The sequence below is a fragment of the Nyctereutes procyonoides genome, unplaced genomic scaffold (genome assembly GCF_905146905.1).
Source record: "Nyctereutes procyonoides isolate TBG_1078 unplaced genomic scaffold, NYPRO_anot_genome, whole genome shotgun sequence".
Lineage (NCBI taxonomy): Eukaryota > Metazoa > Chordata > Mammalia > Carnivora > Canidae > Nyctereutes > Nyctereutes procyonoides.
Window position 1 is genome coordinate 15914454 of NW_026575133.1, and position 22280 is coordinate 15936733.

At 40.4% G+C, this 22280-nt stretch overlaps 1 protein-coding gene across 4 annotated transcripts in view; it reads left to right on the plus strand.

The window, feature by feature from the left end:
- The window catches only part of ACSL5 (acyl-CoA synthetase long chain family member 5), a 40830-nt gene extending 18734 nt beyond the window's left edge, over positions 1 to 22096 (plus strand). For all 4 annotated transcript variants that reach the window (XM_055300270.1, XM_055300269.1, XM_055300268.1 and 1 more), the window contains exons 3-22: positions 546 to 654; positions 5019 to 5083; positions 5201 to 5302; positions 7119 to 7218; positions 8209 to 8387; positions 9150 to 9182; positions 9274 to 9325; positions 10118 to 10191; positions 10795 to 10872; positions 11977 to 12111; positions 14753 to 14887; positions 15395 to 15490; positions 17490 to 17562; positions 17837 to 17925; positions 18093 to 18209; positions 19236 to 19379; positions 20027 to 20128; positions 20636 to 20707; positions 21073 to 21219; positions 21820 to 22096. In XM_055300270.1, the coding sequence (XP_055156245.1) occupies positions 546 to 654; positions 5019 to 5083; positions 5201 to 5302; positions 7119 to 7218; positions 8209 to 8387; positions 9150 to 9182; positions 9274 to 9325; positions 10118 to 10191; positions 10795 to 10872; positions 11977 to 12111; positions 14753 to 14887; positions 15395 to 15490; positions 17490 to 17562; positions 17837 to 17925; positions 18093 to 18209; positions 19236 to 19379; positions 20027 to 20128; positions 20636 to 20707; positions 21073 to 21213 (1896 nt within the window). In that variant the 3' untranslated portion in view covers positions 21214 to 21219; positions 21820 to 22096. The remainder of the gene's footprint in view (positions 1 to 545; positions 655 to 5018; positions 5084 to 5200; positions 5303 to 7118; positions 7219 to 8208; positions 8388 to 9149; positions 9183 to 9273; positions 9326 to 10117; positions 10192 to 10794; positions 10873 to 11976; positions 12112 to 14752; positions 14888 to 15394; positions 15491 to 17489; positions 17563 to 17836; positions 17926 to 18092; positions 18210 to 19235; positions 19380 to 20026; positions 20129 to 20635; positions 20708 to 21072; positions 21220 to 21819) is intronic.
- Positions 22097 to 22280: the final 184 nt, after the last annotated feature.

Sequence of the window (22280 nt, forward strand, 5' to 3'; positions counted from 1 at the left end):
CTTATCTTCAAAGTCCTTATTAAGTATTCTTTCTTTACCACCTTTCTACTTAATACAGAATGGGTAGCATCACGCATCTTCCTATATCATCACAATATTATAGTTGTAGGTTTTCCCTTTTCACTTCATCTCCACTCCAAAGATTCATTAATGAGACGCTGATGGACAAGGATTTTGTCTTAACTCTCTTTGCATTTATAGTATTTATATAGCGCTGGAATATAGTGTGCATTTGGTAGATGATGAAAATTGGTATGATTTTTTTAAAACATAAAATATAATATTATCTCTCCTCTCTCCACATGTGTATGTATATACGCCCATAGGGGTTGGGGAAAATTGCCAAAAACATAACTGTGACATTCACTGGGTTTCTATAATGTTGAGATACTACAATTTGGGGATTTAAAAATTGATTGAATAATAAAGATGTCATTCCTGCGACCTCAATGTTCAGTATTTATGGTCTCTTCAATTCAATCCATGAGAGATTGCAAAGGGTGGGAGAAACTCAGGCCTGGCCTAAACTTGATCTTGTGTCTTAGGGAGGGGCACGGAAGTGTGTTGGCCAGAAGTCCAATGACCCACTGTGTTACTACTACCCAGATGTCAAGACAATGTATGAAGTTTTCCAAAGAGGACTTGCTGTGTCTGGTAAGCTTGGCAGCCTAATTTGGCTACAAGAAGACCAAGATGGGGTCTTGTTGCATACCTGTTCTTCCCTATCTCATTTCTTAAACCCCAGTGGTAGTCTAAATGAAGACATACAAAATGCAGAGGACGTAGCATACAGTATCAGAATGGGTGCTGGAAACAGGGTAAGACAGACTCGAGTTTGAAACCTAGCTCTTCTATTTGCAGCTGTGTGACTTTGTGCAAAATCACTCTGCCTCTCTGGATCTATTCCTTACTTAACACAAGGAAAGCTTCCCCAGCTAGTTGGTAAAGAGCTGACATAATATGTAGGAAAGTATTTTGATTAACTCACAGGTACATTAGATTTGAAATCTAATTTAGAAATAGAACTTTCATAAATGCAATTCCCTGCATTTACAGATGCAGAATATGAGCCTAAATTAGCATTCAGGGCTCCTGACCTCTAACCTTGTCCTTGACCCCAGTACTGGTCCACGTCAATACTCTAGTATCACAGAAGGCAATGATCTTTTGGACTTCCTTGGAAAAGCCACCACATGGACTTTGGTAGGTCCATTTGGAACATCAAGGCTAATCAGCCCTACATATACATCAAGGCTCACTACTTATATCTGTATTACTGAACATAACTCAAGGTGCACTAGTTTCCTTTCAAAATCAGCCAGCTTATACTTCTCCCTACATCTTTTTTTTTTCTTGTGACACTCTGTCCAGACATAGATTTGCTTATGTACTTTTTGTTTTCTAAAGATTTTATTTACTTATTTGAGAGCAAGAGAGTGAGACAAGGGCATGAGTGGGAGGGAGGCAGAAAGGGCGGGAGAAGCAGACTCCCCACCAAGCAGGGAACCTGATGTGGAGCTTGATCCCTGGACCCCGGGATCATGACTTGAGCCAAAGGCAGACGCTTAACTGGCTGAGCTACCCAGGTGCCCCTGCCTATGTGATTTCTTATCCCTTCTGCCCTTTAGCTATGACAATATTTAACAGCCAACTCCTCTCAAGTGCAAACTATGCAACAGGCACTACATACATCCTAGCTGCTTAACTTCCCCTAACCCTTAAGGATTAGTTATTATTGCCTCTATTTTTAAAAATGAGGAAATAAAAACTCAGAGGTTCAGGAACATTCCAAAGGTGATGGCATTAGAAAATGTTTCAGCTGATACTGAAATATTTCTGACTCGGTTGTTCTATTTTTGCTTAGCTCCTAAGAGCTTTATAAAAGTAGTTGCTTCTCCAGACAAAGAAAGTTTTCTTGTAAAGAAAACTTCTATGCTAAGGCTCCAAAGAGGACTACTTGGTATTTCTGGCTCCAAATCAGTACTACTTTAGGCTTCCATGCAAATAACAAAGCCCCAAACAACAATTAGTTTCTTAGTTTTCTACAACTGAAGATACCATATGGCTGAAATAACAGACTTTCCTTTGGAATTTTCTGTTTTTCAAAATTTTCTTCGTTGTTTTCTTTATCCCATTGTCATTGTAACTAGAAACAAGCCATTGAACACATGTTACATGGCATTTAAGATTCTTCAGTTAGAATACGTTTTTCAATACTGAATTACAACTAAACAGATGAAGTTAAAATGGCCTCTCCTGTAGGCAGGCATGAGAAAGAAAAATGATAGGTCTGGTCCCAGGTGGAATTGAATAAATCAGCCCTACATATACCTTTTTTAAAACAAATTTTTTAGAGAGAGAGAGACAGAGGGGCAGAGGGAGACAAAGACTCTTAAGCAGACTCCATGCCCCACCTGATGCAGGGTTCAGTCTCACAACTCTGAGATCATGCCCTGAGCTGAAATCAAGAGTCAAATGCTTAACTGACTGAGCCACTCAGGCGCCCCAACCCTAACATATACTTTTAATCTCTACCCAATAGATGGCCTATGTTGAGAATCATCTATGCATAATGTTTAAAATATAGATCCTCTCGCTCCACCTTGTTGCAGTGGATCATATTGCCACACAGTGAGTCCTAGGAATCTGAATCTTGAACAAAGCTTCTCAGGGGTTCTGCAGGCCAGAGTTTCAACTCTTCTGCTTAGGGCAGCAATTTTGCCAAGAAGTTAGCCAGTGGGCTCTTTGTAGATAGCCACACCTTAGAACAGAGGAGAGCTGAGTTGAATAAGTTAATCAAAGGCTAGGCTGTTGCCCGGGCAGGACTTTGGCTAAATAGCCTGAAGATGACTAGGGGACAGAGTTTAATGAGACTTTGGTTGGTGCCCCTTAGGGCCAATTATTTGACTTGTTCCTTGACCATGGGCCTCTGCTAGAATTTTCATCTTTAGTTATTAGTATGTATTTCCACATTTGCTGCCATTTCTTACTGGGTGAGCTTGAAGAAACTGCCCCAGTCCATCATAATGCTTAGTAGGGATAACAACAGTTGGTTATGGTGTACAGGGAATATTCCAATAGTGGCAGCTATCACTAGTAAGGAGTATTAAGACCAGTGCTTGCAGTGGTAGACCACCAGAAGTACATTCTCTGGGATGGAGCGGTGGTTGTGAACACCTCTGAAGGAGGACTTGTCTTGCCTCTGGGGAAGTTTCAGTGTGAGGCCTGACTTCTTGAGATTTCATGCAGCTGTTCCAGCAGAGAGAAAGTGTCCTAACATTTCCTGTGGACAGTCTCCTCATTCATTTTTTTAAAGATTTTATTTATTTATTTATTTATGAGAGAGAGAGAGAGAGAGAGAGAGAGAGGCAGAGACACAGGCAGAGGGAGAAGCAGGCTCCATGCAGGGAACCCGATGTGGGACTCGATCCTGGGTCTCCAAGATTACGCCCTGGGCTGAAGGCTGCACCAAATCGCAGAGCCACTCGGGCTGCCCTCCTCATTCATTTTAAAAATACTTCTTTAATCAGAGTGGTTCTATCTTTCCAGCTTTCTTTCCCTTTTTTTCTGTCACTCAGATTGGAAGTTCACTGATTTACTCTTGAATTGTGCCTCAGAATGCTACCTTTTGGCAAGACCTGAATCCCTCTAGCCATTTGACTAGATCCTCTAGATAGAATTTCCTTACCTTCTACTTTTCTGTTGATAACTCCATCTCACTCTGGTTTAGATGTGGGAATTTCTCAGTTAGTGCTACACCCTAACCTAACACCACCATTGCCATGGCTCTCATGGTTGACATTACTATTTATTCTAGTAAGTGGAGTTCCTAAATTTTAGCTCTTCAGGAGTTTAGTTCTTTGATTGTCAAATGTATGACACAATTGTAATTATGTTGAAGGCAAATGCTTATGTGTGTGTGTACAAGTGTGTACTTGTGTGTGTGTGTGCACACATGTATATGTTCCTGGAGTTGCTTATGAGCCTCAGTATCTCAGGAGACATTCTCATATAAACAGGCAAATTACATTAACAAGTGATTTGAGAGAGTAAATGAAACAAGGGAAAAGGTCCCACTTTTATAGCTGTTAAAGAAACTTAGACAAAAGTACTGACTTTTTAAACTTAGCAAACCAGAAGGCATATGAAAAAGATACTATTGAATGACTACTGCTTGACGTGGTGCTGATGGGAGAAAAGTCCATTCTCACAACTGCTCTGCATCATGGTATTTCATTTCAGAGACTCTATCCTAAGAAATGTTCTGAATTTGAAATTAGCAATTTGGAAATATTTATCAGAGCATTATTTCAAGTGTCAAGCTTGGAAACAATCTAAATACCCACAATGAAACAAAGTCCTTCAACAACAGTGCCCTTCCTCCATTGGCCATAAAAGGCCACTGAAATCTATACAGAAAAGAAATAATAACATGGGAATTTTTATATCAAATGGAGGAAGAAAGTAGGATCCAGGATATATCTTTGGAATGAGCATAATCCTGTAAAACTATACAAAGAAACCATGAAAATCAATATCAGTGTTAGTAATAGTGTTTAGGTGATAAAATCATTGACAACTCCTATTTTGATTTTTTTTCTACATTTTTTATGAGCATACATTTCTTTTATTATAAGGAAGCTCAATCTAAGATTATCATTTGATATAGGCTGTTTGTGTTTACTTACGGGCTTTTACTTGTTCACATCATGTGGGTAGTTCATACTCCTGGTTTTCTCCAAATGCCTGTTAACCATGGAGGTCACATATTCCAATACTGAACCACTCCGAATGTTTCAATGCATTTCCTAAATGTTTCAGATGTAGTTTGTAAGACTCTGCCTTTGAGAATGGAGTCCTTACTGCCTTTGACTTTCCTTGACACATAAGAGAAGCTCACATCTTTACTGGATTTCTCCTCCTTTGTGCCTTGTCTCTTCCTAATCTCTTTTTACCTTCTATGATTACCAAAGGATTTGCAGCTGGCACTGATTTTTCTTTCAATATTATGTTTTTAGACAATGGGCCTTGCTTGGGATATAGAAAACCAAACCAGCCCTACAAATGGCTGTCCTACAAGCAGGTAAGTCATGCCCATGGTTTTGGATAGATTCTTTTGTTAATGTGGTATTCTGGGTTATTTGGTCTCTTTGAGGTCTTGACTGCTTCCCCCCCCCCACCCCTTCTGTCTCTCTCATAGGTGTCTGATCGCGCAGAGTACCTGGGCTCCTGTCTCTTGCATAAAGGATATGAGCCATCATCAGACCAATCGGTTGGCATCTTTGCTCAGAATAGGCCAGAGGTAACCATGCTCAAGTGAACTCCAGAAATAAATCAAGGCTAGGTCTAAAGACTTAAACCCCACCCCCAAACCAGCACTCTGACACCTGCTGATGACTTACCAAAACTATTTAAAGCCTTGCTATCCTTTAAATATTGTCCTCCTGTAAAGAGTTATAGCTCAAGGGCCTCTTTGATCCCTGCTTGAGTGCTTAGTGCTCTAGGCTAGTAACTGGATTTCTCTTATTTCCTAGCCCATAATGATTCACTTTAACTCAGTCTCTTTGTTGTATGAGGAAAATAAGAAGGCTGTGTGGGGCTGGCAAATAAGAGCTTGTGGATATTGTGGAAAGGAAGAGGCATTTGTATTAGAATTGGAACTTGCATGCTGTATTTGAACTTGTCAAACAAGGTACCCATTGCTACTGAGACTGGCTGTCCCCATCTTTCCACAGGGATTTAAAGCAGATTTTAGACATTGAAATGATTGGAATTAAGCTTTAGTTAAGTCATTAGACCAATATACTTAGACAAAGCCTTTGTATGCTTCAGAGTGTTGGATGTCCTATGTTCCCTAGAGATAGTTGCTTCACCAAAGACCTGAGAGAGCACCAGATGCACTTTTAGGCGAATCTACATAATCCACCTTTGTGACCACCCGGCCTCAATAAGAAGAGATATCCTTGATTCTAGTTTAGGAATTTAATGCCAAACCTAGTCTATTCATCTCCTTGGGCTGCCATAACAAAATACCAAGATGGGATGGCTTCAACAATGGAAATTTATTTTCTCATGGTTCTGGAGGCTAGAAATCCAAGATCAAGATGTCAGCAGGTTTGGTTTCTACTGAGGCCTCTATTCTTGGCTGGCAAGTGGCTCCTTCAAAGTGAGTCCTCACATGGCCTTTCCTCTGTCATCCCTGGTGCCTCTTCCTCTCCTTAGAAGGACACCAGTCATATCAGATCAGGACTCCATCTATATGACTTTATTTAACCTTAATTACCTCTTTAAAGGCCTCTAAAAAGAGATATCCAAAAGCAGTCACATTGGGGGTTAGGGTTTCAACATGACTATAAGGTTGGGGGTTGCACAGTTCAGCACATGACATCTAGACGGACACCTAAGGCCCACTGTTAGCAGATTCTGATCATCTTTCCAATTTGTTTTGTATTATTCCTCATGCCTCTTGATGTATACACAGTGATGTTGTACTATCCTTTCTTCATCTGCTTCCTTCTCTGAATGCCTGCTCTGCCTCCATCTTCATGACCAAGTCTTACCAGTCCTTCAAAGCCCTGCCCAATTTCCGTCACTTTCCCCAGAGCAGTCCCAGATGCCTTTACGACCCCTCCCCAAAGGAGTTTTCTCCCTTCTTACACCTCTTTAAAGTTGGGGCCCTGGGTAGATTGGTCATTTGAGCATTCAACTCTTGATTTGGGCTCAGATCATGATCTCAGGGTTGTGAGATCAAGCCCCATGTCGGGTTCCACACTCAGTGGGGAATCTGCTTGGGACTCTCTCTTCCTCTTCTTCTGCCCCTCCTACACCCCACCTAAGAAAAATACCCTTTTAACTAGTAGTTTCTATACCTTTTCTGGATAGAACTTACCACGCTCTACCTTTGTATTTTGGTCCTTTGTATTGTAATCATTTGTGCTTAGCTTATTTCCCTGATTTAAATGTTCTCTATCACATTAGCAGTGGAAGTCTCTAGGGCCCCCAGGTGATTTCTTTTAACACAAAGGCATCAAATAAGCATTTATTGGCTGAATGATTGAAGTAATACTTTTCCATTTCAAAGCTTTCTTTAGTCCTTACTTGAGCTTTTCTCTATACAGTGGATCATCTCCGAGTTGGCTTGTTACACATACTCCATGGTAGCCGTCCCCCTGTATGATACCTTGGGAGCAGAAGCCATCATATACATTGTCAACAAGGGTAAAACTTTGCTATTAAATTATAAATTGATTTTGTCTTAATGCTGTGTAATTCCTCAACATCTGCTTGTGTTAGCCAACTTGGAATGCTATGGCCAGAATTTGCTGAAGTCTTTCCTATCTTGGAGTACCAAGGATATAATTTACAAGGAAATTACAAAAAGCCCAAGCAGGGATATCCACAGATAAAAGGCTCAACGAAATGCTCAAGGTGGCATAGCATGACAATAGAGTCTAGAGATAACACAGCTTACTTTGGCCACACTGGATAATAGGTCATAGAGTGGGTGACTAAGTCATTTAATTGACTAAATCACTATGAAACCACTGATTTCATTTCCTGTTGTTGTAAATTCAAGTCAGTACAATTAGCCAGCATATACCAATGTCCATGGTGGATTTGTAGAAAAAATTACCATTGTTAGAGAAACAAGGACAAGCTCAGTGGTCAAGTAACAGCCCGTTCACATATCTAAAATCTTACTTTCTGTCCCAGAACTAGTAGGGTAAGTGAGTAGACCCATTGGGACTATAGACACAATCAGAAGTTTTAAATTTTTATAAACAAGTATCAAAAAAACATGCTAACATATAGAATCATAAAACGCCTGTCTGCTAAAATCCCATTTGTCCCTTCTTTTTCCTTCTGCGCCCTACTTCCCTTCCCAACAGAAAACACATTGACAGGACCACACCTGAGTGATCCATGTGTGTTGTCAGTATTTTTTAGCAAAAGGAATTTCGTGATTCTAGAAACTGTAAACTGGGCAGCACACATGCAAACTATGTGCTTCTGTTTTGATTAAGTTCACTTATTATTGATGGAATTGCTTCAGGTTTTGCACATTATACACCTGATTTGCAGGTGTAATCTCCTTTGGGTACCCACTAGCTTTGAAATTAAAAAAAAAAAAAAACTCTCCCTCCTTGCAAGGCAGTCAGGTACCTAGTAGAGCAAGGAGGTGACCTCCAGCTCTGTTTTTGCTTTCAGCTGATATCGCCACAGTGATCTGTGATACTCCCCAAAAGGCATCAACCCTGATAGAGAATGTGGAGAAGGGCCTCACCCCGTGCCTGAAAATGATCATCCTCATGGATCCCTTTGAAGATGACCTGAAGCAAAGAGCAGAGAAAAGTGGAATTGAGATCTTATCTCTGTTTGATGCGGAGGTATGGGCTTTAAATTCAACTAGTGGCTTGAGCTGGCCTGACACCAGGGGATATACACTCAGGACATCTACATGAGAGCACAGGCTGTTGTCTGCCTGCAGTGGCAGGAGAGGAGTCCATGAGACTCATGCTGTGAAGCCTTGAGAATAATGTCCCTAAAATGATTCAGAAGCCATGTCAGAGGAGAGGGTCTGTGGCCAATGGGAACAGACTTCTAAGCAGAGGATCTATCCATACTGATAGATATATAGAGGTCTTGGAGTCAGGTTGCAGGGTTTGTATTCCAGCTCTACATCTATTAGGTGACCTTAGGCAAGGTGCTCCACGTCTCCCTCTTCCCCTCTCTAAAATGAGGCTGAAATAGTCCCCACCTCGCAGATGGGTTGTAAAGAGTTACATGAGTTCATCTATATAAAGTGTTCCAAATAGTGATTGGTATGTAGTAAAGCATGCAATGTCAACTATTTCTGTTATTCAGAAAGATTTAGTAATGGTCCTAAATGACTAGACCTCAGAAGTACAAAGGTGAGTTTGGACTTCTGGAATCTACCTTCTTGAGACTGACGTCCTAGAGAAAATTTATGCTCCTCCCTCAGGCTTCCTCTGTGCTGGAATGTTGGGTTCCAGGTCTGATCTAGGTTAGAATTTTGGTTCTATCACATAAAAGTGAGGTGTTTGCATAGAGAAGAGAGAGGGCGGTGTTTGTTGTATGTCTTTCCATCATAACTAATGACCTCCTTTCTTGGCTTCCTATTCGTGTAGAATCTAGGCAAAGAGAACTTCAGAAAACCTGTGGTAAGTTTTTTTTTCCTGCTCAAATGTCAGTCTTGCCCTGTTAAATTCCCAAAGTTCTTGGTAGGTTAACCCTTGTGCTTCCCCTCTCTAGCCTCCTAGACCAGAAGACCTGAGTATCATCTGCTTCACTAGTGGAACCACAGGTCAGTGTGCATGAAGCTGTCCCAGAGGCCCCTGGTTGGCTAAAACACATAGCTTGAGTCACTGAGCACTGATGGGCTGGTAAATATATCCTATAATGAACCCTATCATTAGGATCTCATAACTTAGAGCTTTTGAGTATGGATGCTCAATAGAAAAACCTAAGTATAAGCAAGTACATTTCATTGAACACACTGGGAGGTGTTTACATGGTATGGATTTCAGGAGCCATTCAGATGGCATCAGGAAGTCAACTTTCTTCCCCAAGCCCCCACTCTCTCAACCTGACACCACCAAAATAGTTTCACTCAATCAAGGTGACCCAGGGATAGTTCTACACAGATCAGTGTGTGCCTTACCCTATCCCAGCCATTACTTTTCTATTAAAACTCCTAATAGCTTTTGATAATGGACCATGATGACCTAGAGTCACATCCTCCTGTCCATTGTACCTGTTCATGATGAGATAGTTAGGTAATATAGTTAGGTCTGAAGTCTTAAAAACTGCACAAGATGAAGTTACTTGGATTTTTGTTTTTGACTGTTGCAATCTGAGATTGTGGCTGTTACCCTCTGTGGTAGTAGAAGGCTAATAAAGGTGTCAGCAGTAGTGTCTCTGGGTGCATTAATCATTTATAAACAGAGTCCTATAGCATTCATAAAAGGGCACAGTGACAGGAGAAACTCTTGGCTCTTGGGAACAGAACCAATTGAACACATCTTCTTCTTTCATAGCCAAAAGCTACCTATTAGTTATCTAAAGGATCTTTCTCTCCATGTCCTGTTTCCTACAGGTGACCCTAAAGGAGCCATGCTGACCCATCAAAATATTATATCAAATGTTTCTTCTTTCCTCAAATGTGTGGAGGTCAGTGGTCAATTGTCAAAGAGGTCTTCATTAAAATGTAAATCTGTCATAAGATTTTAATCCTGATGTAAGAGGAGTCAGAGACTAACACAAAACAAAACAAAAACAAAACTCATGATAAAGGCCTGAAGAAGGGACAAATAGTGGTGTATCTTTGTCCAGAGGACTGTGCATTTTCAAGCCTTGGCCTTTTAGAATCACTGCACATCTCTACACTCAGTGAAATTAAGGGGCACCTCTCAGAGTTATACAGTGTACCACCTGTACAACTGGGTGTGGCAGTCCTGGGAAGGAGCAGTTCTTTAAAATTAAAGAAAAAATTTTGAGATACAATTAACATAACACTATATTAATTTCAGATACACAACATGATTCCATATATATGTTGCAAAATGGTTCCCACAATAAATCTAACATCCATTATCACACATAGCTATAGTTTTTTTTTTCTTGTGATGAGAATTTTTAAGATCTGCTCACTTACTAACTTGCAGATATGCAATACAGTATTATTAACTGTAGTTAATGGGAGTTACTTTTAAGTCTCCTTTGGAAGAGAAAGTTGGCATTAACACAATGTCTCCTCCTTGTTCTAATCTACAGTATACTTTCAAGCCCACCCCTGAAGATGTGACCATATCCTACCTGCCCTTGGCTCATATGTTTGAGAGGATTGTACAGGTGAGTGTCCTAGGTTCCCAGCACATATGTGAAAAGGTGGTCTTGACTTGCTAGTTCCATGTTTATTCCAAAGGCAGCTACACATTTCCAGTCCTTTCTCTAATGGGAAACCAGTAGGCAGGGAGCTGGCACAGCTGAGTCCAGCATTAGTCCTAACTTGCCACAAAGCCTTTCTCACCATGTCTGTGTATGTCCAGCAGGACAAATGCTTGCTCCTGCTTTCCCACGGCGTGCCTGGGAATGGTGAAGTCCTACCCAGGGGCTTACTATCCACTCTTAATTTGGAGCCGAGATAGGAAACACTGTTTTGTCTTTTAAATTTTACTTTGGTTAGGATTTTTTAAAAAAAGATCTCGAGTTAGAGAACGGGAAGTTAACCACGGAAGGACAGAGAAGGAGCATCTGATAGGTAGGATGTTCAGTGTCGTGAGGTAGAGCCGCTCAGGGTTGTGTGTGTGCCAGAGAGCCACCTTTCTGTGAGTGGATTCCAGGCTTTCCAGGCAGCTCTGAAGCTGATCTGAGAACTGAAAGTAGTGTTGGCTTTCCAAAAACATGTGTGGTTGTAAGAGTGGAAAATCCCCTCTCTGCTACCCACTTAAATACCACTTCAACCAGCTTATCTGTGGACGTGCGAAGTGCCGAAATCAACAATTCAGTTCAGTTGGGCTAAAGTATTGACATCTGATTAATAAAATATCAATTCTAATCACATTTTTTTCACATTTTAACACCTCTGAAACTGAGATGGTCTTGCAATTGTAGGCATGCTGTAGTTTAACTGGCAGTGTTTTCCTTAGTGCTACGTAATGAACCCTCTCTTACAAAGGGCAGCTGTCAGACTGTCCCTCCGAGCTATAGGTGGAGTAGGCTGGGCCCTAAGTCTCACGGCTGGTCTTACCTGTCCTGCCACCCCAGCAGCAGTGAGTTTCCAACCTGTCTTGGGGTTAGGCTGCCAGAATTCTGGGTATCTAATGTTTGTGGGGGAGGTGCTATCCAGAGAGAAGTGCCCATGAATGTCAACCTTGTTCCTCAATTCCATCCAAGACAGGCCCTACCTATAGTGGACCTTTGGCTCTGAACCCTGGTCTCTGGTTTTGCTTTTAGGCTGTTATATATTCTTGTGGTGCCAGAGTTGGTTTCTTCCAAGGAGATATTCGGTTGCTACCTGAGGACCTGAAAACTCTAAAGCCCACACTTTTTCCTTCTGTGCCTCGACTACTCAACAGGATCTATGATAAGGTACCAACCTTGGTTCTGCTGGGCTGGCCCCGAGATTAAGCCTAACTAAGGCTCTGAGGGACTCCATCTTTCTAAGAAATTTTTTCTACTTCCACTCCCCACTCCCTATAAGCATCCACTTATGGCCACATTCACAAATGGCAACTGTGAAAAAACATCATAAATGAAACCCCTTTCATCTGGATATGATCACTTGGACCAGATATGGAGAAAGAGCTCAATTAAGAGACTTAGGGAGCCCCTCAAAATTAAGCTGAGTCACTGAGGGGTTACTTTGATTTCATCATACCTACTGACTATTGAACTTCTTAATGAGGTACCAGGTCCCATGGTCAGCATTTCATATGTGTTCTGTCATTGAATCCTCACAAAAACATAGGAAATCACATCTACACTTATTATTGAGACTGAACCTCAGAGATTAAAAAACAAAACAAAACAATTTGACCAGAGCGACATCCAGTAACGGGTTGGGCCAAAGTCATATTGTCACAAAGTAGTTAGATTGATCACTGCTCTGCTTTTCATTACAGTCTACAACATGGTGATTTTTCTAACTTAGTCACTTCTCTTGCATTCATTAGCTGAGATTCTTCCATAAAAACATGACAAATACTCTTTCCCTTTATTTATCAATCTTCAGAATAATGAATTGGTGCCCCAGTGATCTTCTCAAATGACCGAGATTTTTTCCTTTTAATATTATGAACTGTGATTTGCATAATTTTATGCTTAATACATTTCAGTCATTCTTTGTGATCTCCAAATTGTCCCACCATGGAAGCTGGGAGCTCCATCAAGCTGTTCATGTGTCCTTTTGATATAACCCTGGTAGTTTCTGATAGCTTCCCTGCTTGTGACATAACATGTCCCAATATTATCTTGTATGTTTCGCACCCAAGTCTTGGATTGTCTAATCTTTCCAAGGAGCCCTTGTAACTGGGATATGAACCCAGGCAAAATAGTAATAGAGCCCAGGCTCTTAAGCATGTGTTTGATTGTCTTATAATTCCATAGACCTAGGAGCCCTGAGGCCCCAAGGAAGTAACATGTGGCCACTCTTCACATGCTTTGAACTCCACCCATGAGTTATAGCTCTCTCCTTCACACCTGTGAATCTTAAGATACCATGCTGGGACTTCAATGATGGGACAGACAGCATTCTAGAGCACGGATGACCCTGAGACATTGAAAGTGCTGTTTTTAACAGAACTGTTCACGATCCTAGTAGCTCTCAACATGCTATGGAATTATTTGGTGGTTGTTATGGTTTTTGTTCATGTTGTTAGACATTTTTACTTTTATTTTTTTAAAAGATTTATTTATTTGTGAGAGAGAGCTTGAGCAGGAGGAACAGAGGAGAGGGAGAGAGAATTTCAAGCAGACTCCACACCAAGTACGGAGCCTAATTCAGGGCACGATCTCATGACCCTGAGATCATGACCTGAGCAGAAACCAAGAGTCAGATGCTTAACCAACTGGACCACCAGGCTCCCCAGACATTTTTACTTCTGATAATTTTTTGTGATATGGTGATACTTAACATAGAGTTTACTTCTGCCACTTATTTTAAAAATGGAGGGCTTTATTAGTGTGAGGCTCCAAATTCCAGCTCTTGTCAGTGACTTATTAGGAGGAGCTGTCTTGTAAATAATTGAAGATAAATCTCTTAAGGTTGAAACAGTTATCAGGAATGACAGGATTCTAGCAACATTTGAGTGTAGATCTTGGAGAAAGCTGGTGAGACACTGGTAAAATGATGGTATAGGCACGAGTAGATGCCTAGAGCTGACAGCACAGTTGGCATTAGGGGGTGAGAATGAACAGCTCCATCTAGCTATATACTCAAAAATGGAAGTATAAATATGGAAGATGGCTAGCGAGTTCTTTCCCCATTTTGAACTGGAAAAGAACTTTGCTTTCCTTTAATCTGACTTCCAATAGGATGGAGTCCCAAAGACCAGAATATGGGGTTCAGGATTTAATTTTAAAAGTAAGGGGGGATTTCAAGTAGTACTTGAAGCTCTCTTTTGGCAGGTGCATGGTTGATTAGTCAGTGAGGCAAAAGTACAGGAGTCTGGTGAAATAATGTGAGCTGGTAAAATGGTGTCAGAATTAAGCCCAAAGGGAAGAAATAAGTGGAAAGTCTGTTGGGTTTTGTGTGGTGTGGCTAAAGGAGCTTTAATTATGGAGAAAAGTGGTTTTTCTCTAAACTTAATGTATATAAGCATCAGGTATTGTGGGGTTCAGGGGAGGTGGTGCTTGTTTAAAAAAATATCAAATCCCTAGGTCTTTGATCTATTAACTCAAAAGCTCAAAAGGTATTACCCATTGAGCTTTTTTTTTTTTTTAATCTAGTATTCTTAGGTGACTTTGGTGGGCAGATACTGACAACATTTTGAGGATATGCTTTTCTCAGTTGTCAAAGTTGTTTACCAAGGACAAGAAATCTCCATACATATATACTCAGTACACTTATGTCTTAGTGTGGCCATAATTTTGTGGATTCATCATTGTTTAGCACCCAGTTCATGAATGAAAGTCACTTCTTTGTGAAGCAAGAAGTCACTCTTGCTCACTGATAAATGGCTTTGGTGAGTATCCAATAGGTTTCTAACTAAGAGGAGCTATCATCTTACAGGTACAAAATGAAGCCAAGACACCCTTGAAGAAGTTCTTATTGAACTTGGCTATTTCCTGTAAATTCAATGAAGTGAAAAAGGGTATCATCAGGCGTGACAGTATTTGGGACAAGCTCATCTTTGCAAAGATCCAGGTAGGCTGGTTGGGGCCTGGACAGAACCAGGCAAATATCTGGGCTTCCTTATAGCTTATCATATTTTGCCTTTTCTCTGATGGCTGAATGTCTCTTTAATGGTGTTTACTTACTTTTTGAGATCTCTCTTGGACAATTTTGTCATTGAAGGAAATTGGTCAAAAAGTAAAATATAGATTTTACTCAAGTTCTAGCACATACTCTTATTCTCATAGGTGGTCTGTTGAGAATATATGTAATAATGCGAAGGGCCTGAGAATATGCATTATCTGAGGAACTTTTTAAAAACTGCAGGAATAGTGCCAGCTACAGATGATGGCAAAAATAGCAGCTAACATTTTGAGTGGTGTTTTTCAATGTCAGCCCCTATTCTTAAGTGCTTTGTAAACTAACTAGTTTAATTCTTATTAAAAAAAACACTGGTTAGGCTGTTCTACCCATTTAGCAGTGGAGGAAATGGAAGCCAAGGGAAGAGTTTTCAACAGTTCTTTTGTTTCTACTGCACAGGCCACCCTTGGAGGGAGAATAAAGTTTGTGGTCACTGGAGCCGCCCCCATCTCCTCTCCAGTCCTGATGTTCCTCCGGGCAGCACTGGGATGTCCGGTAAGCCAAGTATCTTCTTTGAAGATAGCTTATTTCACTTGGGCACAAATCTCACTCTTTAAAAAATGAAGACACCCTTTAAAAAATGAAATCAAGAGAAAATAATCCTAGAATCCTTCTTTATGCATCTGTGTATAGAAACCTTTATATCAACTGGCATCAGGTCTAAAATACTTGTTAAACCATGTCCCATCAAGATTGGTCCTGGTCCAATCAAGATCTACATCATTTTAATGGTTTTGCAGTATATTATTGGATGTACCTAAGTAACTAGTCCCCTACTGATCAACACTTAAGTTGCTATTTTTTCTCTATTATAATCAATGAAATGATCAGGATATTTGTATATCCTTTACATTTATGCAATTATCAACTTGGGTATTGAAATCACTGCAAGTAGGCATTACTGGGCCAAAATGTAGGAATTTTCTTTTTAAGTTAATGTAGATTATCACACTTCCCTCCAGAAAGATCTTGTCTTTTTTATACATTGCTGCAAATAATGCATGCGATCTTCTTTCCCCACATTCTTGCCAGTGTCAGGTTTTCTCAGTCATTTAAATCTTAACCAACCAGATACATGAAAAATCTCACTGTGTTTCTTTTATTAACACTGACCATTTTTTCTATCACTTATTGGCACTTGTATTTCTTCCATGAATTACTCTATTACTTTCTTATAGAAAAATGGCTGGATGAGAATTTGGTTATTTTTCACATTGCTTCCAAGAGTTCATATAGTAATAATATTTTTAAAAATTTTTTTCATATAGTAATAATATTAATCTTTGTCTTGTTAGAAATATTTTTCCTAATCTCATCTTTTTGCCTTGTATATTGCTATATTAAAAGTTTCAAATGTTTATTTCACCACACTGATTAATCTTTATTTGTGGTTTTTGAATTGCTTACCCAGGACTCCCTGACTCAAATATTCCATAAGGCTGATGTCATTCATGTTTTCTGATAATCTTATGGTTTTACTTTTTTCCAATGAAGTCTCTATTCCATATGAAATTGCATACATGTACTTGGGCATGGAAATTCTCGATTTTCTCCCCCAGATTGCTAACTAGTTCATCCATTTGACCAACATGCACAGCATGAAATAGATGACCTGTCCTCACAGAGTCCCCTTAGGTATATCCACCATCAAAAAAGATTCTGAACTGATGCCAAGGTCAGAGGTCCTCTACTCTTTCAAAGTAGCACCCTCTTGGCCATTCTTCATACTTTCATTTCTCTTAGCCCCTAAGCCAGTGGATCAGTAGGTCCTGTTGCCACACCCTTCCCAGAAACACCACCTTCTCCATCTCTACAAAGTCTGCCTATCACAGCCCCTACCCCACTGCAGTAGTTGATGCAACCTGTTTGCCCCACCAGCTTGTCTCCAAAGTTATCGATACTCTACACCAGGGGTGGGCAAACCACAGCTCAGGCCAAATCTGGCCAGTTGCCTCTTTTTGGAAGTGACATTTTGGTGGAACATAGCCATACCCAATCATTTACATGATGTCTATAGCTGCTTTTGTGCTACATTGGCTAAGTGACCCAGAGGCTCACAAAACTGAAAATATTTACTATCTGGTCCTGTAAAGAAAAAGCCTGCCAACTCCTGTTCTATATCACAGCTGAAGCTATTTTCCTTAAAAAGCAACAACAACAAAAAAAATACCAACCCCCTGCCCTCCAGAAAACAAACAAAAAACACTGCTCACTTCCCTTAGTGCCTTCAGAAGTGCTCCAACTGCCCAGGCTCAACTTGAAATGCTACCTTTCCTGAAGGTACAGTAGAAGTTTCTATACTTTGCTCCATCTCTGGAGCCTTTTGGTTTTCGACTGCATCCAAGTTGTAGAGATTTTACAGCTCAGGTGTGGGTCAGAGGTTTTAGGACACCAAGTATTTTCCAACCCTGAGATCTTGCTTTCCTCATGTCTTGCCTTGTTACCACACCTCATGCTTTCTCTTAAGTCTCAAACCCTTCTTTTGTTTCCCCAGGTGTTTGAAGCTTATGGTCAAACAGAATGCACTGCTGGCTGTACATTTACATCACCTGGGGACTGGACATCAGGTAGGTTCTCCACCTACTGGGCAGATGCAGCGGTTGGGAGAAGGGTTCTAACTGAACTGGGGTTTAGGTTAGATGACCTCACTGCTCTGGACAAGTGTGACAAATGCCAAACTCAAGTTTCAGTCCAGACGTTTCTATCTTGGCTATCCAGCATTGACATCAGGTAGCTTTTCAGTCTTTTTCTTTTAGAGTCAATCCATAAATATATCACAAACGTGCCTGGAATTATCACTGTTTTGTGGTTCCTCAGCTGATTCAATGTGGTGTATTCTAGGGCATGTTGGAGTCCCCCTGGCTTGCAATCATGTGAAGCTAGAAGATGTACCTGACATGAACTACTTTTCAGTGAACAATGAAGGAGAGGTGGGTAGATTATACTCTGTAGTCATGCCCAGACAATCACGGTAGAGATGTTTATGTCACAAAGAGCACACAGCTGTGATGTGAGCAGACTTGGGTTTGACTTGAAGTGCCTCTGCTGGGAGGTGCAACCTTTGCCACTCTTAACCATCCTCTGCTTTCTTGTGCAGATCTGCATCAAGGGCAGCAATGTGTTCAAAGGATACCTGAAGGATCCTGAGAAAACCAAGGAAGCTCTGGATGAGGATGGCTGGCTTCACACAGGAGACATTGGTCGTTGGCTCCCGGTGGGTGCTTCTTCAAAATTTCTAGGAGCTTCTGCTGTTGGATTCAAAAGATTATAATATGCAAGATGGGCAGAGATGCAAGTAGATTAATTAGCTGAGGCAGCTGGAAGGATTGGGTCTGTATCCTATCTGTATCCTACATGGCTTGTGGCATCTTCATACTATAAGGAGGAGAATAATACAGCTGAAGAACTTAGGTGGGAGATCTGTGGTCTAGTCCCAGCTCTTTCATAGACCAAAAATGTAATTCTGAGTAAGTCTCCACACTAGAGTTAGAGAGGGCCAAGACTTATTAATCACTTCCAGATAATATCCGTTAGGCTGAGTTGAAGGATGATTTCTGGAGTCAGCCTTCTTGATAGTTCCATGGTTGGTTCATCCTATTGTCCTACTTCAGAGGTGTGATCGTGTGGCTTGTATTTGCCATTTGTCCCAGTTCTACAATTCAAATCACTAAGAACCTAAGCCCTTGGACCAATTAACTCAGAGAAATGAAGCTGCAAATGACCTCTGGTAGCTGGTCAGCCCTACCAAGCACAATTATTGACTTGCTTGATTAGCATTAGGACAGTGAAGCTACCTTAGCCTGCTTCAGGATTTAAGAGGACTGATACATAAAAGGGAGTCAAGGAGAGGGGAGATCTAACTAATTCAAAGTCTTAGTAAAGATAACTCCTTCCCTATTCCTGAGAGTTCTGGAAATGGAATAATTGGAAATTAAGTAATTGGAAATTCAGAGCTGCCAAGTTTCTTCCCTGGATGAGGCGACCATTTCTACAACTTTAGAAGGTCCTGGGGATGCTTTCTGAGGCTGCATAATGACTCTCCAAAAGGACAAAACAGTATAGACAGGTTCTTGCTGGAAGCTGCTCCCTTTCTCTTTCCCCAAAGCCAACAAAGAGAAATGAAACCGTACTCAAAAGTCTCTAGAGGGATGAAGTTTACAGAAGGAAAATACCTGTGACTTTGCCACTGACCTCACCCATAGGGCTCAAAAACACTGATACTGTTATCTGTTTCCCATAGAATGGAACTCTGAAGATCATTGACCGTAAAAAGAACATTTTCAAACTGGCCCAAGGAGAATACATTGCTCCAGAGAAGATAGAAAATGTCTACATCAGGAGTAGACCAGTGTCACAAATTTTTGTGCACGGGGACAGCTTACGGGTAACATACTATATTAATGATAGCCATTTTCAGGGACAGGCCATGCTGGTTCCTGTAGCTACAAGAAATATGTATAGGTGGGTTGAGGATGAGATTTGAGCTTATAAAACCAAAGAAGTGAAGTCACACTCCAATCCTCAAGACAATACATAGGTTATAAAAAAAATTGTTTATGATGGAGTCTGTGAACAAGTCAATGGAATTGTTACAATGGTTCTTCTAAAGGGTAACAATTTAGTAACAAAGGTCCTCATGTCACACTTAGTTCCCAGTACAGTGGGAATTCCTCTGGCACAATAAACTATTTTGTACATATTGTGCTTACATTTAACTTTTGGGGAGTGTGTAGGGGTTGGGAAAAGAACAGAGATGCTTTAGGCTTAATGTTGAACATCATTTCCTTTTGAATCATCAAATTTAATAGAACATTTTTGTAAAAATATATTGAGTAGGAAAATGGAATCAGAATTCCATAAGGGTTTGAAATATATGGTGAGAAAAGAATGTATAGGATATAAAAGACACTGTATTGAACTGAGGTCTTGTGAAGTACCTACCACAAAGATAGAATCCTGGTGTCTTCATCTGTTGTGGGATGACACAATCCCAGCTCTCACATGCCCTCATGCCTTGTTTCCTTTCTATAGTCCTCCTTAGTAGGAGTGGTGGTTCCTGACCCAGAAGTACTGCCCTCATTTGTAGCCAAACTTGGGGTTAAAGGCTCCCTCGAAGAACTGTGCAAAAACAAAGTAAGTCTTGCCCAAGAAAGTTCTACGCACACCCATGGGGCCCATTGTGGGAGAGCAGAGGCCTCACCAACTTAAGCATGAATCATGACTTCCTCTCTTGAAGAACAGACTTTTCTGGCACTTGGGATAGGTGGCTGCAGCTGAAATAGATTGACTGGTTTTATTTGACTGGAGGATAGAATGGGAAGTTAAAAAGAAACAACAAAAACAAAAACTCTCTCTTCTTTTTATAGTATGTTCATTATGGGGGAAAAAATTGGAGAATAGAGATTCAAAAAATGTCATCCAGAGGAAAACATCCCTGTTAACATTTAGATTTGCCTTTCCTTCTCATTATTTTTTTTTGAGCTATATTAAGCATTAGACATGCTTGTACATACATATGCCTATATCTGGCTTTTACCCTGATGAGCTTTTGTAGGCATTTTGAATTGTTTCACGGTTAGCGTTTCATTTGGTCTTTTTTTTCAAACCAGCCATGCTTTAAGCTGTGTTGTATATTTTTAGAATGTAAGGGAAGCCATTTTAGAAGACTTGCAGAAAGTTGGGAAAGACGGTGGTCTTAAGTCCTTTGAACAGGTATGTACTACTGATGTAATCCTGGTCTCTCAAGTCATACTAAAGTTTTAATGTTTGCATTTAAAATAGAGTTTCAATGTAATTCCCAAGGTATTGATTTGAGATTTTGTACCATTAACTCATTAAGTACAAATGGCAGTGACCTTTTATACTTACTTGTACAATCCTCTTTTTGCCATTTATTATCCATTCTCGCTTCTTTCCCAAATTATCAGTTTGGGGAAATGGGCATGCATTACTATTGTCTATCCTCCCACTTCATCAATCCCACATGTATCAACTTCTTCACATGGCATGCAGAGGGCTCTACGAAGAAGTCTGAATCACTAATAAACGTGTATGTGTGTGTGCATCTTCTCTTCCAGGTCAAAAACATCTTTCTTCAACTAGAGCCATTTTCCATTGAAAATGGACTCTTGACACCAACACTGAAAGCAAAGCGGGGAGAGCTTTCCAAGTACTTTCGAACCCAAATCAACAGCCTGTATGAGAACATCCAGGAGTAGGTTAAGGTACTTAGAGCTGGAGGGGGCTCAGAGGGAGCCTACCTTGTAGGAATATGTATTAAAAATGAATTTTCTGTCTTTCCTCCTGTTTTTTATTTTACCTACTAAATTAATAAAAACCATAGTCTGGAGTCTTTTTAAAACATATTGTGAGAGTTATATGTAAAAGCTTGGCCCTGAACTAAATAAATCTTGTCCTTCCCATCTTAAATGTTGCTGATATTTAGGTTTTTAGGTCTTCAACATGCCTTTCTTCAAGGTCCATTTGTTATTCTTTGTCCCTTCCTCATAACTTCTAACCTTTAAGTGACCACTAACGAGCTCAAGAGCCAGAGTGACTTCTTCCTTGCTGTTTTACAGTAAGCCTACCTTGTTCACAGTCCCAACCCTTAAGCTTTCCAAGGTTTAAATTACAAGACCTTTAAGTTTTAAAAAGCTGATTATAATTCATGTTTTCTAACTATTCCTCAAAATCACTGAAATTTTTAATCAACTTTTAAGTTTTCTGACTTGGGAGAATTAAAAAGTGAGGTCTATAACATGTCCAAAAAGAACGTTCATTAAGTGTTTAATCTACAGCAGTATCTGTAAATCTTTTCCTTACAGTTTGCTGCTGAGCCGGAAGCTCTGGGGGAAGGAGTTTAAACTCACGTCAAGTGCACTTTTCCATAAATGAAGCTAGCTAGAACTGTGGGAAAAATAATCTGAACTGGGAATAAAAGACCAATGGGCAAGCATGAAATGTCCACAACAGGATTGTCTTCTGGGAAGGAACTGACTGATCTCTTCTCTGCTGGACTCCAGTTCCCTCCATGCCTTACCCCCAGACAACACACGTTGCTTCCATTGTAAAGTCTTTAAAATAAACTACTGCAAATATGTACACTGTGGTGTGTGTTTCCTCACAGACTATGATAAAAATCAGAATCCGCCTTAGATGAGGACCACTTAGCAATCAAGTAAGCCAGTGGCTCCCAGACTGGAGTCACTGGAGGGGTTTACAGAGATCCTAGAAATGACTGGGTGCGTTCTGGCTGTAATGTAGCCTGGGCATAGGGATTGTTAAA